Consider the following 16,035-nt stretch of genomic DNA (forward strand, 5'->3'; position numbering starts at 1 on the left):
TGTCATCTGCACATCTGAGGTTATTGATATTTCTCCTGGCAATCTTGATTCCAGCTTGTGCTTCATCCAGCCCAGCATTTCTCATGACGTACTCTGCATATAAGTTAAATAAGCAGGGTGACAATAATACAGCCTTGATGTACTCCTTTTCCTATTTGGAACCAGTCTGTTGTACCATGTCCAGTTCTAACTGTTGCTTCCTGACCTGCATATAGGTTTCTCAGGAGGAAGGTTAGGTGGTCTGGCATTCCCATCTCTTGAAGAATTTTCCACAGCTTATTGTGATCCACATAGTCAAAGGCTTTGGCACAGTCAATAAAGCAGAAATAGATGTTTTTCTGGAACTCTCTTGCTTTTTCGATGATCCAGCAGATGTTGGCAATTTGTTTTCTGGTTCCTCTGCCTTTTCTAAAACCAGTTTGAACATCTGGAAGTTCATGGTTCAAGTATTGCTGAAGCCTGGGTTAAATAATTTTGAGCATTACTTTACTAGTGTGTGAGATGAGTGCAATTGTGCAGTAGTTTGAGCTCTCTTTGGCATTGCCTTTCTTTGGGATTGGAATGTATGTGTGTATATATATACATGTGTGTGTGTGTGTGTGTGTGTGTGTGTGTGTATAAAATCTGCTTTCTGTCTTTCAACACAGTTGGGCCATGCACTTTTCACATCCCTTCCACATTTTCAGGAGGAAATTAAGAAGTTTGTATTTTGTGTTCTCCTTGAGGACCACAATTCCATTCCTGTTAGCACTTCATTTTAACTGCTTATTTCAATACTCCCCTAGCCTGTGCTGAAGGGATGGAGCCTTGGTAACTTCGTACTCCTAGTGCCAAGCACAGCATCTTTCACGCAGTAAACTATCCAGGAATGTTGGTTGAAATGAATTTTTGATGGCTCTTTTTCTGGTATTTCTTCCAAGGGATAGTTTTCTAGTGTGTGGGAAAAGTCAAGAAGGGGAGTTGGAAACCCGTGGAAAACAGAAGAAAGGTGTTTACTTGTTCTAGACTGTGCATGCTTTGTTTTCCTACTTTGGCCCACATCAGCAGTGAAATTTGCAATCATTTCATTCCATGAGTAGTCAGTCCTCTGAGACCTTCTAGGCACAACGTTAAATAGGAAAATAGGAGTTAAGGCAGGGACCTGAAGCACCCAGCTCTTAGGAGGTTGCCGAAGTGTGATGGTCATCAAAGTGTATTTACTTCTCTAGGCAGAAGGAGGAGCACCCACCACCTTTAGTTGTTCAAAGCATCCGCTGCGGAAGTACCACTTTGGCTCAGGCGCCACCCAGCGCCTTCGAAAGTGCCTTGCACCGGAACGCGCTGCTAGTTCCACCGTGCGGTCCCAGGAGCACCAGATGACCGGAAAAGGAACCTGCGCGGGCCTGTTGCTTAGCAACGAGCGCAGCCTGGACGCTAGACGGCCCCGGTGCGGAGGGAGTGGAGGCTGCTGTGTCGCCGGGGATCGCATCTCTCTTCCGAGGGGCTTCGCGGGGGCGCTGGCAGGAACGATCCAGGGGCCACCTGGTGCCGCCAGCGCGTCCTCGCAGCCATGAGCAGCGAGCAGGTGAGAGGTTGGCTCCGGGCCAGGCTCGTCCGCGCAGCGAAGCTTCCCTAGTATTTCAAAAGTGGTAGAAGCCTCGGTCTTCCGGACTTTCCAGGTGTGAGCCCGCGGGCTACAGCTTCTTTCTGCACTTGTGCTCTGGGATACTGAGATCTTCCGGTGAAAACTTTTATATGTATTCTTCCCAACCGTTTGTACTTGGTGTTGTCATAACAACCAAACACATCAGTGGAGCAGTGCGTCAGCAGTTTAAATTACAGTTCCAGAGTGCCCTCATTGTACTAATGGTGGGTGTATTTGGGTGGGGAAAGCTCCGGGTGGGTAATTGCCTTTGATTTGGGCTATAGGATTCGAATCCAAGCCCCTTCATAGCGGTGCAGTTTTGGGCAAATCACTTGATCTTTCTGTCCTCTCTCTCTTTTATGCAAAAGGGAAGAATCAGAACAACTTTTCCTTCCTTCTAAGAATATTATGAAATTCAAATAATATAAGATACCTTGCCATACCATACCACACATGACAGGCTTTGGTCAGTGTCAAATGGAATTTCTTCTTAGGACAAGATTCCCATGGCATGTAACAAAAGATGCATATAAAACCTTGTGTTAGTTACTCAGTCGTGTCTGACTCTTTGTGACCCCATGGACTGTATCCCACCAGGCTCCTCTGTCCATGGGATTCTCCAGGCAATAATACTGGAGTGAGTTACCATTCCCTTCTCCAGAATATAAAACTTTGTTCAGTCGCTCAGTCGTTTTCAACTGTTTGGGACCCCACGGACCGCAGCATGCCAGACTTCCCTGTCCTTCACATCTCTTGGAGATTGTTCAAACTCATGTCCGTCTAGTCAGTGATGCCATCCAACCACCTTGTCCTCTGTCATCCCCTTCTCCTGCCTTCAATCTTTCCCAGCATAGGGTCTTTTCTAGTGAGTCAGCTCTTTGATTCAGGTTGTGAAAGTATTGGAGCTTCAGCATCAGTCCTTCCAATGAATATTCAGGATTGATTTCCTTTAGGATTGACTGGTTTGATCTTCTTGCAGTCCAAGGGACTCTGAAGAGTCTTCTCCAACACCACAGTTCAAAAGCATCAAAACCTTGGCGAATCATTGTTAATCACATCCATTTCACCAGGCTTCACCCATCAAGTTCCCTTTTAATTTTTGCCACAAAAGACTTGCAGGCTCAGTGTTGTTTTTCAGGAGGTTGGAATCAGATGTGTCTATTTATGTCTGAGCTAATTAAGACTGGGTAGCCCACTGGCCTTCCAACTGGCCATGGGCAAGTATCTGGCTTGGTGACCTTTTGACATCAGAGGGCTGACAACTCCACTCTTAGACCCTGTTTGTTTTTGTTGAGTCAGTATGTTGTCATGTTCGACTCTGCGATCCCATGGACTGAAGCCCGCCAGGTTCCTCTGTCCATGGGATTCTCCAGGCAAGAATACTGGAATGGGTTGCCACTTCCTCCTCCAGGGTGTCTTCCCGACCCAGGGATGGAACCTGCGTCTCCTGTGGCTCCTGCCTTGCAGGCAGATTCTTTATCACTGAGCCACCGGGGAAGCCCAGATCCTGTTCCCCGCATGTATTTAGTTACACCTCGCAGCTTCCCCGGTGGCTCAGTGATGAAGAACCGGCTGCAAGGCAGGAGCCACAGGAGGCAGGTTCCATCTCTGGGTCGGGAAGATCCCCTGGAGGAGGAAATGGCAACCCACTCCAGTATTCTTGCCTGGAGAATCCTGGCAAGAGGAGGAGCCTAGCGGGCTACATAGTCCATAGGGTCACAAAGTGCTGGACACGACTGAAGGGGCTTAGCTGGCACAGAACTAATTAGGACGCCGACCACACCAGCTCCCAGTCACCTCTCCCTAGGTACCAGGCCCCCGGCCTCCTCCGAAGGCCCCGCTGCTCTCCCGTGAGTACCCCAGCCCCCAGCTTTGAGATCTGCTATCCTGTCTCCTCCTTGGCTGCCTTGGGAATTAAGCCCTGTTTTTGCCACAAACCTCCCGGTCTCGTTGTTCTGGCTTGCTCTGCCTGTGGCCAAGGAGTCTTGCTCTGTAACATAGCTGCAGTAGTTACTTTACAGAACTGTTTATTGAATTGAAGGGTAGCTGTAAACAAATGCTGAACAATGATGGAACTTTTAAATGTCAGAAGAGAACAGGAAGACGTTAAGTGTGGACTTTATTTTGGGCTAGCTAGAAAACAATGGTTAACTCTCCGCTTGTATGGAAGAGGCCCTCTAAGCCCCCTGGTACTGAATGGAAAACAGTTGCTTTTAAGCCTGCAAACTTTGCTTTGCTTCTTGGTTTGACACTGAACTATAATTTTTTCCTTTACAAGGCTTTATAATATTTGAGGGGGCTGGTGGTGGTAGTGTTAGAGTTTACTGTGAAAACTAAAAGTAACATTGAGTTGTAGATTACATGGATCAGTATTTTCTTGATGCTCGCATTAGTCTTTGAGCTAATCTTGAATCATATTCTATGGCGTAGAAGTTTAAAATACACATTTAGGATATTTGCAGTGGTGTTTCTCAATAGCTGTTATTTCACAAAGCCCCAGTTGACCGGTTTACAACTCAAAAGCTTCCACAAAAAACCATTTGGCAGTTAAGTTTTGCTTCATCTTAATAAAAGTGATGTTTGAAAATTACATTTCCCTCCCTGCAAAAGAACCGATATTACTGAAAAAGCAGTGGGCTTTTGAAAGAACAGGCATAAGCCCGTCTAGAATTATTCACATTTTCTATATACTATATTATTTTAAACAGCAGAGGTCCCTCTCTCACTGCTTTGGTTGATCTGTAATTTAAAAACTCTTGATACTTTCACTTATGCTAAGTTTGAGTATAGTTTTCCTTTTAAAAGGGTGGAAGTTTTTTATATTTTAACCTGAAACAAACAGAATGGATTAAAGTTTTGGAAATGCCATTTTTATGTGACATTTACTTATGTATTCATTTAGTTTGAAAAGTCAGCAGGTGGTAAAATCATATTTGCTGAAGGAGATTTTAATATGTTCAGCTCATTAGTGGAAGGTTTAGAGTGATATGGCATTTTTCAGGAATAGCAATATGAACTCTTAAGTTAGGTATTTACCAGAAATACAAATCTCTTGCAACTGCTCATTTCATTTTTAAAATTACTTAAAACATAAGGCATTTTGAGTTTCAGTTGAAGAACTTTCCAGTGTTTAAAAATACAAATATCCAAAGAGCATGAAGCTCCCCCCGCCCCAAATCCACTACAGATTGTGAGCAAAGAAGAGGGAAAAACTGTCAGCCCATCTCTACCCAAGTGCTTTTTCTAGTTGTTAAATTAAGTAGTTTTGCATTTATATGATGCTCATTCTGTTTTCCCTCATCCTATCTTCTTGATGTTATTGCTTAAAAAGGAGATGAGTAAAACAGTTGGGTATGAAGCCAACAGCTTGGTGATAATTTTAACAACCATAACTCAGAACATATGATGACTATATTTAAATCAACCTTATTAACTTTTGAGAGGTGGTAGTTGATTTAATCAGACAACTTCATAACATTATTGTTGATTTTAACCAGGCACATTCACAGATTCTGGTCATTTCATCAGGATGGTTAAATTTAAATTATACCAGGCTTAAAATATCTCTTCCAATAGACCAGTATCTGAAAATCAAAATAAAAGCTAAGGGCCAAGCCATACTACTTAAGGAAGACCTTAACTCTTAAGCAGTTTTAATTCTAGTAATGTAAAATTATATTAGAAACCCAATAGGAAACAGATGGCATGCTCAGAAGGGTTAAATTGAAGAAAACTTACAAAAAGACCATTTGGAGAGGTGTGGACAAGGTTAGGGGAGGAAACCAATAGAGATAGGATGGCACTTAAGGATTAATAACAGAAGTCTTCTCCATTGCTAGATCTTGCACTTCTGCTAAATTGAGTTCTAAATATTTTATCTTTTTCAATACTGTTGTAAATTAGTTTCTTAATTTCAATTTTGGATTATTCATTGTTAGCATCTGGAAATACAGTTTTTATTTGTTCACTGTTATTAGAGCATCTAGAAATACAATTTTTGTGTATTAATATTGAATCCTGTGATCTTGTTGAACATTCATTAACTATAATAATCTTTTATAGATTTCTTTTGATTTTCTGTACACAATATCCTCCTATCTGTAAAGTATGTTTTAATATATTTTAGATGGTAATGTGTTTTACTTTATATTAAGCACTTGATAACATTTGATTGAATTAATCAATTTCATCATTAAGAGAGTAACAGTTTGGTTTGTGTGTGTTTTTTCATACAGGATAAACCACCCAGCAAAGAAAAATCCAAGACGCAAGTCAGATTTTTACCACAGTTGTCTACGGTAATTTACCAATATCTCATCATTTTAAAAAAATTTAAATTTATTTATTTTTTAATCGAAAGATAAGTGCTTGACAGAATTGTGTTGATTTGTGCCAAACATCAACAGGAATCAGCCATAGGTTTACTTATGTCCCCTCCATCTTGAACCTCCCTCCAACTCTCCTCTCCATCCCACCCCTCTAGATTGTTACAGAGCCCTGGTTTGAGTTCCTGGAACCATACAGCAAATTCCTATTGGCTGTCAGTTTTACACGTGGTGATAAGTTTGCATGTTACTCTCCGCACTTCCCGCCCCCTCCTTCCTCCTCCCTTCTCCCTCCCACGTCCATAAGTCTGCTTTTTGCATCTGTGTCTCCATTGCTGCCCTGCAAACAATTTCATCATACCATCTCTCTAGATTCCATATATATGCGTTAGTATATGATGTATGGTACGTATTTTATTGCTTTTGTAATAATGTTGTTTACTAGTTTTCACACTTGCAAATAAGTTACTGAACTTCTGATTAAAAACTTCTATGCCCCATTTCTTTTCTGATGGAGAATATCTAGGAGATATATATCTTAGGAAAAATAGCTGTCTTAATAATAAAGGAGCTGTAAGCTGTAATTACCTGGTATGTGCAGAATACTTGAGTATTCTGAATAAAAGAATTATGAAGATGGGCTAGCAGAAGTAGTGCTAGAGTTGAGAAACATGGAGTTGGATTACAGGTTTTTCACTAGTGGCTCTATGACTGTTGCAGAGTCACTTATCTCTCTGAGCCCCAGTTTGAGTTTAAAATGAGAATAGCTAACTTGGTTTCTGAAGAGATGTCTCTTCTAGCAGTTTTAGCTACAGGAGATTTTTTAGATCTTGGCATTCTTTTTCATGATTTTGATGTTAAATTATCGTTGTCCTGTGGAAAAGTTAGTTAAGAGATATTTTCAGCTGATCAAGTGCTTGACAAGTTAGATTTTACTGCAGTAAGATTTACTGTCAAATAATTATATTGAGTTTAATATCATTGAGTTATAGTCTGGTGATTCCTGGAAGTTGAGTGTAACTGGAGGTTCAAAGCAAACGTTATTTGTTTTGGAACATATTTTAAGATCTCAGAGTGAACTATGAAATGGATTGTGAGTGGCTGCATACAGAGAAGATTTCCAATACTTTGAAATTAAGGATTCTTTCAGATTAGAAAAAAACCCCAAAGAAATATTTTAGGTGAATGTGCTTCAACATTTTAAAGTACATGTTTTAATTGTGAACCTATTTGTATTGATGATGTTAAGATTATCACACCATGTTGTATAAAATCATAGCATCTTCTTTCAGTTTTGTAAATATCTAAAGTATTCTGTGTTGAGACAAAGATATGTAAAATGGAATAGACATTTTTCTCTTTAAAAATTTAACAAATTTTAAAATGGGATAATATTGCAACTAGTTTAAAAAGATATTACTAGTTTATAGATTTAGAAATACCAACTAAATTTAAATTTACTTACTGAATAAATATTCAGTGGCTGAGATTAATAATCCCTTGTAGCCTGTGAAGCATATACTTGTTTAAAATGCTTATTTGGCTGATTTAAACCTTATACTGTGCTCATATTTGACTGTATCTTGCAGGTTTTCTTTTGTATCATTTAAGTTTTATGTCTTCTTAAGAAGTAATATTTGAAAGTTATTTCTTAAATATTTCCTTTATTTAAAAAATTTCATTTGAATGTTACGATTTGCACTCAGACTTTTCTGATGTTAAAGATTTGGACGGGGGGGGGGGGGATACTGATTGCATTTATTTAAATTTTTGGTAAAAACAGATGTGTTTTTAAATAATAGACATTGTAAATGTTTGGAAGAGCAAATGGTAGAATTGGAGCCATCAGGCTGTTTTAGCAATACATAGCTTTTCTTTCTTTGGCCGGGGGTGGGGGGCTGGGGGGCAGTGGTGGTGGGTGTGAGTGTGGGGAGGGATTGCAGAAAACACTGAAGTTACCAGCAGTTTTTCTTTTAGCCTATTCTACCCTCATAGCTTCCATGACAGTAGACTCTTCCACTGAAGGGAGAAAGTGCTGTGAGTGGGGCTGGGGTAGTCAGCGCTAACTCAGATTACCCTGGGTCATAAAGAAACACACCGCTCGCCCTGTAGTAGAGCACCCATTTTTTTCCAAAATCATCTTCTAGTATTGTGTGCTCCACCCATCCAGAGAGTTTTTAAGCATACTGTGTGATGACCTAAAGTTTGGAGTTCTCACAACTGCAGAAGTTGCTGTTATTTAAAAAGTTACGGATTTGCATCCCATAAAGTCGATGAAAAAATAAGCCCCAGGCATCTAAGCCCAAGTGAGTATGTGAGCATATAAGGCCTTTCTATCTGAAAGACTTCGAATGATTTTCATTACAGACCTTCATGCTCTCAGAGATGATCCTTGTTAAAAGCAAGGGTGCCCAGCACTGGGAGCTGCCAGCCGCTCAGAGCCGGGGTCCTGACTCACCCTTGCTGCTCACCTCACTCAGAGCCCTCCCACGAATCTGAAATCCCTTATGGAGGAAGGAGAGAGTGGAAGAGCGGGGAGAGGTGGAAGGATAGAAGAGCACTGCTTTTGGTGTCTTAGATGATCTCCTTTGAAGGAGCCTGGGATGGGACATGTGTGCAGTTGCAGAGGTGACCCCGGAACGCAGGAGTAAGGGTCAGGGAGAGTAGAGCTCGGATAAACCAGTATGAGGCAGCTGGGATGATCGTCCTGAACTTCATACGTCTGAGGATGGTTAGGGTGGAGGCTGGTGGCATCTAACCCATCAGCTGTCATCCTGTGTTGATGCAAGTCCCTCCTGAGGATGTTTTTTTAAATTATTTTTTAAATTTAATTAATTAATTTATTTATTTATTTATTTTTCCTCTTACTTTTTTTTTTCCATTTATTTTTAAGAGGACGTTAATATTCCACCTGATTCCAGATGTTCACATGTGAGTGCAGAATGGGCTGCCCTGAGGGTCTTGTGCATGCATGCCAGTCACATCTGACCCTTTGTGACCTACGGTCCGTAGCCCACCAGCCTCCTCTGCCGGTGGGATTCTCCAGGCAGGAAAACTGGAGTTGGGTAGCCATTTCCTTTTCCAGGGAATCTTCCCAGCCCAGGAATCAAACCCACGTCTCCTGCATCACAGGCAGATTCTTTACCACTTGAGCCTTCGGAGAAGCCCCCATGTTACGGCATCAAAGAAGCCTCACAGCACAAAGCATGAGATACTGTCCTGAGCGGAAGCTCCGCTCTTCCTGCATGAATTGAAGGCAGCACAGAACTGTTCACCGCAGCCACATCTGAAGTCAAGAGGTGAGGCCAAGAGGATGCGAAAGGAAGTGTAGCAGGAGTTGTCTAGATAGAAAAATCAATGGAATTCTCAGTTCAGCCTCTCAGAAGTTACAAAGTGGAGGGAAGGAGTGGCATGTGTCTGAGTCACCTCGTGAATCGCTTGTCAGCATTGAAAATATGTAGATATTTCTTTAAAACTCGCCCCTCTGATGTTATTGAAGATCAGCGTTACTTAGCTAGATGGTGCTCTGGCTAATGTGTGGCTGCTCTTTTTGGTTTACCACAGGGCCACTATTTATAAAATATATATATAATTTTTTGCTGCAGTGCAGGGCAGAGAAAAACATGAAGGCCCTGACCACCCTCCGCCTGGGGTGCTGATGAGAATGTGTAAAGGGATGCTGTAGAGATCCCGAGAAGTCAGGTGTATGGGAATTGGTATACAAGGCTGGGGTTAAGCAGGACGTTTTGTATGTTTGTAGTAGCTCCAATGCAATAGACCTCATCCTGAATGTCCCAGTATGAAAATTTTAGGGAACTTGGGCTTTATGTTTCTTTCCTTCTATCATTTGCAGCTGTACTCTTCAGCTTCTGCTACATCCTCATTCTCTCCAAAGGGAAGCCTTTCACTCTGAGGACACCCGTTGCACTTTTAGCTCATATATGTTTTGCCCTTGTTTCCCTTTAAACCCTGTTGCCCACTGGGGATTAAAGAAAACAGAGTCGTTTGTGGTATAACATGGTGTATGCATGAAACAGTCACCTAATCTGGTGTTTGTTCTCTGGGAAGTATTGTTTGAAGCTCATTGCAGTTTTCTTTCACTCCCTTCTTCATCACTTCCCATTTTATCGAGACACAACTGCGTGTATCTCAGCCTCTCCTCCCTCCCCTGCCGCTGTGTCCATGCATCTCATCTCTGTCCTATGCTGCCCTGCAAACAGGTTCCTCACTACCGTCTTTCTAGATTCCAGATATAGGTGCTAGTATGTAATATTTGTTTTTCTCTTTCTGACTTACTTCACTCTGTACAAGAGACTCTAGGTTCATACATCTCATTAGGACTGACTCAGATGTATTCCTTTTTCTGGCTGGGTAATATTCCTTTGTATATATGTACCACAGCCTATTTATCCATTCATCGTCAATGGACATCTAGGTTGTTTCCATGTTCTAGCTATTGTAAATAAAGCTGCAATGAACATCATGCGTCTTTTTCAGTTTTGGCTTTCTCAGGGTATATGCCTCTGAGTGGATTGCTGGATCATATGGTGGTTTTATTCCTAGTTTTTAAAGGAATCTCCATACTGTTCTTCATAGTGGCTGTATCAATTTACATTCCCACCGAGAGTGCAGGAGGGTTCCCTTTTCTCCATAACCTCTCCAGCATTTATTGTTTGTAGATTTTTTGATGAGGGCCATTCTGACCGTGTGAGGTAATATCTCATTGTAGTTTTGATTTTCATTTCTCTAATAATGAGTGACTTTATTTTTTTGGGCTCCAAAATGACTGCAGATGGTGATTGCAGCCATGAAATTAAAAGATGCTTACTCCTTGAAAGGAAAGTTATGACCAACCTAGATATCATATTAAAAAGCAGAGACATTACTTTGCCAACAAAGGTCTGTCTGGTCAAGGCTATGGTTTTTCCAGTAGTCATGTATGGATGTGAGAGTTGGACTATAAAGAAAGCTGAGTGCCGAAGAATTGATGTGGTGTTGGAGAAGACTCTTGAGAGTCCCTTGGACTACAAGGAGATCCAACCAGTCCATCCTAAAGGAAATCAGTCCTGAATATTCATTGGAAGGACTGATGTTGAAGCTGAATCGCCAATATTTTGGCCACCTGATGCAAAGAGCTGACTCATTTTAAAAGACCCTGATGTTGGGAAAGATTGGAGGCAGGAGGAGAAGGGGACGGCAGAGGATGAGATGGTTAAATGGAGTCACCAACTCAATGGACATGGGTTTGGGTGGACTCCAGGAGTTGATATTGGACAGGGAGGCCTGGCATGCTACGGTTCATGGGGTCACAAAGAGTCAGACATGATTGAGCAACTGAACTGAACTGAACTGAATAATGAGTGATGTTGAACATCTTTTCATCTGTTTACTAGCCATCTGTCTGTCTTCTTTGGAGAAATGTCTGTTTAGGTCTTCTGCCCACTTTTTGATTGGGTTGTTTGTTTTTCTAGTATTGATTTGTATGAGCTGCTTGTATATTTTTGAAATTAATCCTTTGACAGTTGTTTCATTTGCTATTATTTTTCCCATTCTGAGGGTTGTCTTTCCCCTTGTTTATAGTTTTCTTTGCTGTGCGAAAGCTTTTAAGTTTAATTAGGTCCCACTTGTTTATTTTTGTTTTTATTTCCATTACTCTTGGAGGTGGGTCATAGGGGATCTTGCTGTTGTATGTTTTCTTTGGACAAATGTTTATTTAGGTCCTCTGCCCATTTTAAAAGTTGGGTTGTTTGTTTTTTAGCATTGAGTTTTATAAGTTTCTTGTATATTTTGGATATTAATTTCTTATTGGATATATCATTTACAAGCAAATTTTCCGATTTTGGAAGTGGTCAGCCTTCCATTTGTTGATAGTTTCCTTTGCTGTGCAAAAGCAACTGAGTTTGATGTAGCTCCACTTGTTTTTTTTTGCTTTTGTTTCCCTTGCCTGAGGAGACATAGCAAAAAAAATATATATATATCTATGTATATATCTATATATATCTATATATATATATATCACTAAGACTGATGTGAAAAGGCATGCTACCTATGTTTTCTTCTAGAAATTTTATGGTTTCAGATCTTATATTTATGTCTTTAAATACATTTTGAGTTTTTCTTTTATATTGTGTGAGAAAATAGTCCTGTTTGATTCTTTTGCATATAGGTGTTCAGTTTCCTAATATTGTTTATTGAAGAGACTGCCTTTCCCCATTGCATATTTTTGTCTCCTTTGCTGTAGATTAATTGAATGTTGTTTCAATCGAATGCACTATAAAACTACAGTAGTCAAAAGCAGACTACACAGTGCAATTTGAAATAAAGGAGTGTGATACCTCTAGCTTTGTTCTTTCTCTAGATTGTTTTGGCTCTTCAGGGTCTTTTGTGTTTCCACATAAAATAATTCTTCCAACCCATGATATTGGGAGTCAGAGATACTGAATAATACCTTATAAACTGAGAAGAAACTTTGAGGTTGAAAAATGAGGCAGGCAATTCATAAAGTGCAGGTAGGAAGTATATTATGGGTAGCTTACACACAGGCAGGAAATATTGAGCAAATGATCTAGAGGCATTCACAGGTGCACTTAGAACCACTGAAAGGGTGCTGCTGCTGCTAAGTCACTTCAGTCATGTCCGACTCTGTGTGACCTCATAGATGGCAGCCCACCAGGCTCCCCTATCCCTGGGATTCTCCAGGCAAGAACACAGAATGGGTTGCCATTTCCTTCTCCAGTGCATGAAAGTGAAAAGTCAAAGTGAAGTCGCTCAGTAATGTCCGACTCTTGGTGACCCCATGGACCGCAGCCTACCAGGCTTCTCCATCCATGGGATTTTCCAGGCGAGAGTACTGGAGTGGGGTCCCATTGCCTCCTCTGACTGAAAGGGTGCAGGGGAGCTTAAAAGGACCAAAGCTAAAGATCGGATCTGACTACTGGAGAGAAGCATGCCCGCACAGATGGGAACTGGGGATTTTTCCTCCGCTTGGATGTCTTACGACCATTAACCATCTGTGTCAGCGAAAACACATCTCCAGTTTTCAGGTATCAGATGCAGACAAAGGTAAAGGTTGAATGGGAATTCATCTGACTTGGGCATATTTCTTGTGCATTAGGCTAAAGCTTAATCATGTATAAAGGAGAAGGGGTTGTTGGACAGTGGGCCTAAGATAGAGTTGACAAAAAGGAATTAGTTTGGTCCAGTCACACTCATGGTGTGGTGTATCTCACCACACCATGAGCATGGTGTATCTTTCCATTTCTTTGTCTTCAGTTTCTTATCAGTGTCTTGCAGTTTCCAAGTACAAGTCTTCTGCCTCCTTATATTTATTCTCGTATATTTTATTCTTTCATTGCATTGTAAAAGGATTGTTTACTTAAATTCTCTTTCTGATAGTTTTTTAGTGTATAGAAACAGCAGATTTCTGTATTAATTTTATATTCTGCAACTTTGAGTTTTAGTAATTTTTTGGTAGCATCTTTACAAGTTTCTATACATAGTATCATCTTGTCTGCAAACAGTGAGTTTCCATTCTTCCTTTCCAATTAGGATTTCTTTTCTTGTCTGATTGTTGTGGTTAGAGCTCCCAATACTATGTGGAATAAAAGTGGAGAGAGTGGGCAACCTTGTCTTTTTTCTAATCTTAAAGAAAGTTCTTTCAGCTTTTTACTGTTGAGTATGATGTTACCTGTGTGCTTGTCATACATGGCCCTTATTATGTTGAGGCATATTCCCTGGTGGCCCAGATGGTAGAGAATCCACCTGCAATACAGGAGACCTTGGTTTGATCCTTGGGTTGGGAAGATCCCCTGGAGAAGGGAATGGCTACCTACTCCAGTATTCTTGCCTGGAGAATTCCATGGAGAGAGGAACCTGGTAGGCTACAGTCCACAGGGTTGCAAAGAGTCGGACATCACTGAGTGACTAACACTTTCACTTATATTCATTCTGCACCCACTTTGAGAGATTTTATCATAAATGGATGTTGAATTTTGTCCAGGACTTTTCTGCACCTATTGAGATGATCATGTGGTTTTTATTCAGTTTGCTAATGTGTATCATGTTGATTGATTTTGCAGATACTGAACTATCCTTGCATCCCCGAGATAAGTCCCACTTATTAATGGTATATGACTCTTTTACTGTATTGTTGAATTTGATTTGCTACAATTTTGATGAGGATTTGTACATCTATGTTCATCAGTGATACTGACTTGTAATTTTCTTTTTTGTGGTGTCTTTGGCTGGATTGGTTATCAGGGTGATACTGGCCTCATTAGAATGAGTTTGAAAGTGTTTCTTCTGCAAGTTTTTGGAATAGTTTGAGAAAGTGGGTGCTGATTCTTCTTTAAATGTTTGGTAGAATTGGCTTATGAAGCTGCCTATTCCACGGTTTTGTTTGGAAGAATTTTTGTTTTATCGCTGATTCAGTTTCATTACTGGTAATTGATCTGTTTAAATTTTCTAGTTCTTCCTGATTCAGTCTTGGGAGACTGTACATTTCTAGGAATTTGTCCGTTTTATTGGCATGTAACAGTTCATAGTAATCTCTTGTGATCCTTTGTATTTCTGTGGTATAAGTTATAACTTATTTTTCATTTCTAATTTTATTTGGGCCTTTATTTATATATTTCTTGATGAATTTGGCTAAAGATTGATCAATTTTATCTTTTCAAAGATAAAAATTCTTAGTTTCATTGATCCTTTCTATTTTTTTTTTTGTTTTTGTTTTGAGTTTCTGTTTTGTAAAGGTCTGTCTAGTTAAAGCTATGGTTTTTCCAGTAGTCATGTATGGATGTGAGAGTTGGACTGTAAAGAAAGCTGAGTGCCAAAGAGTTGATGCTTTTGAACTGTGGTGTTGGAGAAGACTCTTGAGAGTCCCTTGGACTGCAAGGAGATCCAACCAGTCCATCCTGAAGGAAATCAGCCCTGAATATTCATTGGAAGGACTGATGCTGAAGCTGAAACTCCAATACATTTGCCACCTGATGTGAAGAACTGACTCATTGGAAAAGACCCTGATGCTGGGAAAAACTGAAGGCAGGAGGAGAAGAGGACAGAAGATGAGATGGTTGGATGGCATCACTGATGCAATGGACATGAGTTTGAGTAGGCTTTGGGAGTTGGTGATGGACAGCAAAGCCTGGCGTGCTGCAGTCCATGGGGTCACAAAGAGTTGGACATGACTGAGCAACTGAACTATGTTGTATATTTCTGCTCTGATCTTTGGGGTTTTTTTTCCTTCTACTAATTTTGGGTTATTCTTTTTCTGTTCTTTAGGTATAAGGTTAGGTTGTTGACTGAGGTTTTCTTATTTCCTGAGGTAGGCTTGTATTGCTATAAACCTCTCTCTTAGAATTGCTTTTTCTGTGTTTCATAGATTTTGGATTGTGTTTTCATTTTCATTAGTCTCCAGGTATTTTTTATTTCCTCTTTGATTTCTTTAGTGGCTCATTGGTTGTTTAGTAGCATATTGTTTAGCTTCCATCTGTTTGTGGAGTTTTCTTTCAGTTTTTTTTCCCTTATAGTTGATTTCTAGGCTCCTACAGTTATGATCAGAAAAGATGCTTGATGTGATTTCCTTCTTCTTTAAGTTATAGAAACTTGTTCTGTGGCCTAGCATGTGATCTATCCTGGCAAATGTTCCATATGCACTTGGAAAGAATGTGTATTCTGCTGCTTTTGGTTGGAGTGTTCTATATATGTGATCTATTAAGTCCACCTGGTCTAATGTATTGTTTAAGGCCAATGTCTCCTTATTACTTTTTCTGTCTGGATGATCTGTCCATTGATTAAGTCAGGTCTTAAAGTTCCCTACTATTATCCTATTATCATTACTTTCAATTTCACTATTTTACCTTTTAGTCTTCCTTCTAATTTTGTAAGTTGTTGATCTTTCTTTACTGTGTATTGCCTTTACCAATGAGAGTTTTTTCCTTTCATAATTTTCATATTTCACTTAGAGAACTCCCTTTAACATTTCTTATAAAGTCAGTTTTGTGATGCTGAACTCTTTAGTTTTTGCTTGTATGTAAAACTGATCTCTCATTCAATCTGAATGATGACTCTGCCACGTAGAGTATTCTT

General features: G+C 40.2%; 1 protein-coding gene across 1 annotated transcript in view; it reads left to right on the plus strand.

Moving 5' to 3' along the window:
- Positions 1-1,452: 1,452 nt before the first annotated feature.
- The window catches only part of DNAH7 (dynein axonemal heavy chain 7), a 263,405-nt gene continuing 248,822 nt past the window's right edge, over positions 1,453-16,035 (plus strand). Inside the window, exons 1-2 of the mRNA XM_065927706.1 lie at positions 1,453-1,564; positions 5,860-5,922. Of these exons, the coding sequence (XP_065783778.1) occupies positions 1,550-1,564; positions 5,860-5,922 (78 nt within the window). The 5' untranslated portion in view covers positions 1,453-1,549. The remainder of the gene's footprint in view (positions 1,565-5,859; positions 5,923-16,035) is intronic.

This window comes from Muntiacus reevesi, chromosome 3 (assembly GCF_963930625.1).
Source record: "Muntiacus reevesi chromosome 3, mMunRee1.1, whole genome shotgun sequence".
NCBI lineage: Eukaryota > Metazoa > Chordata > Mammalia > Artiodactyla > Cervidae > Muntiacus > Muntiacus reevesi.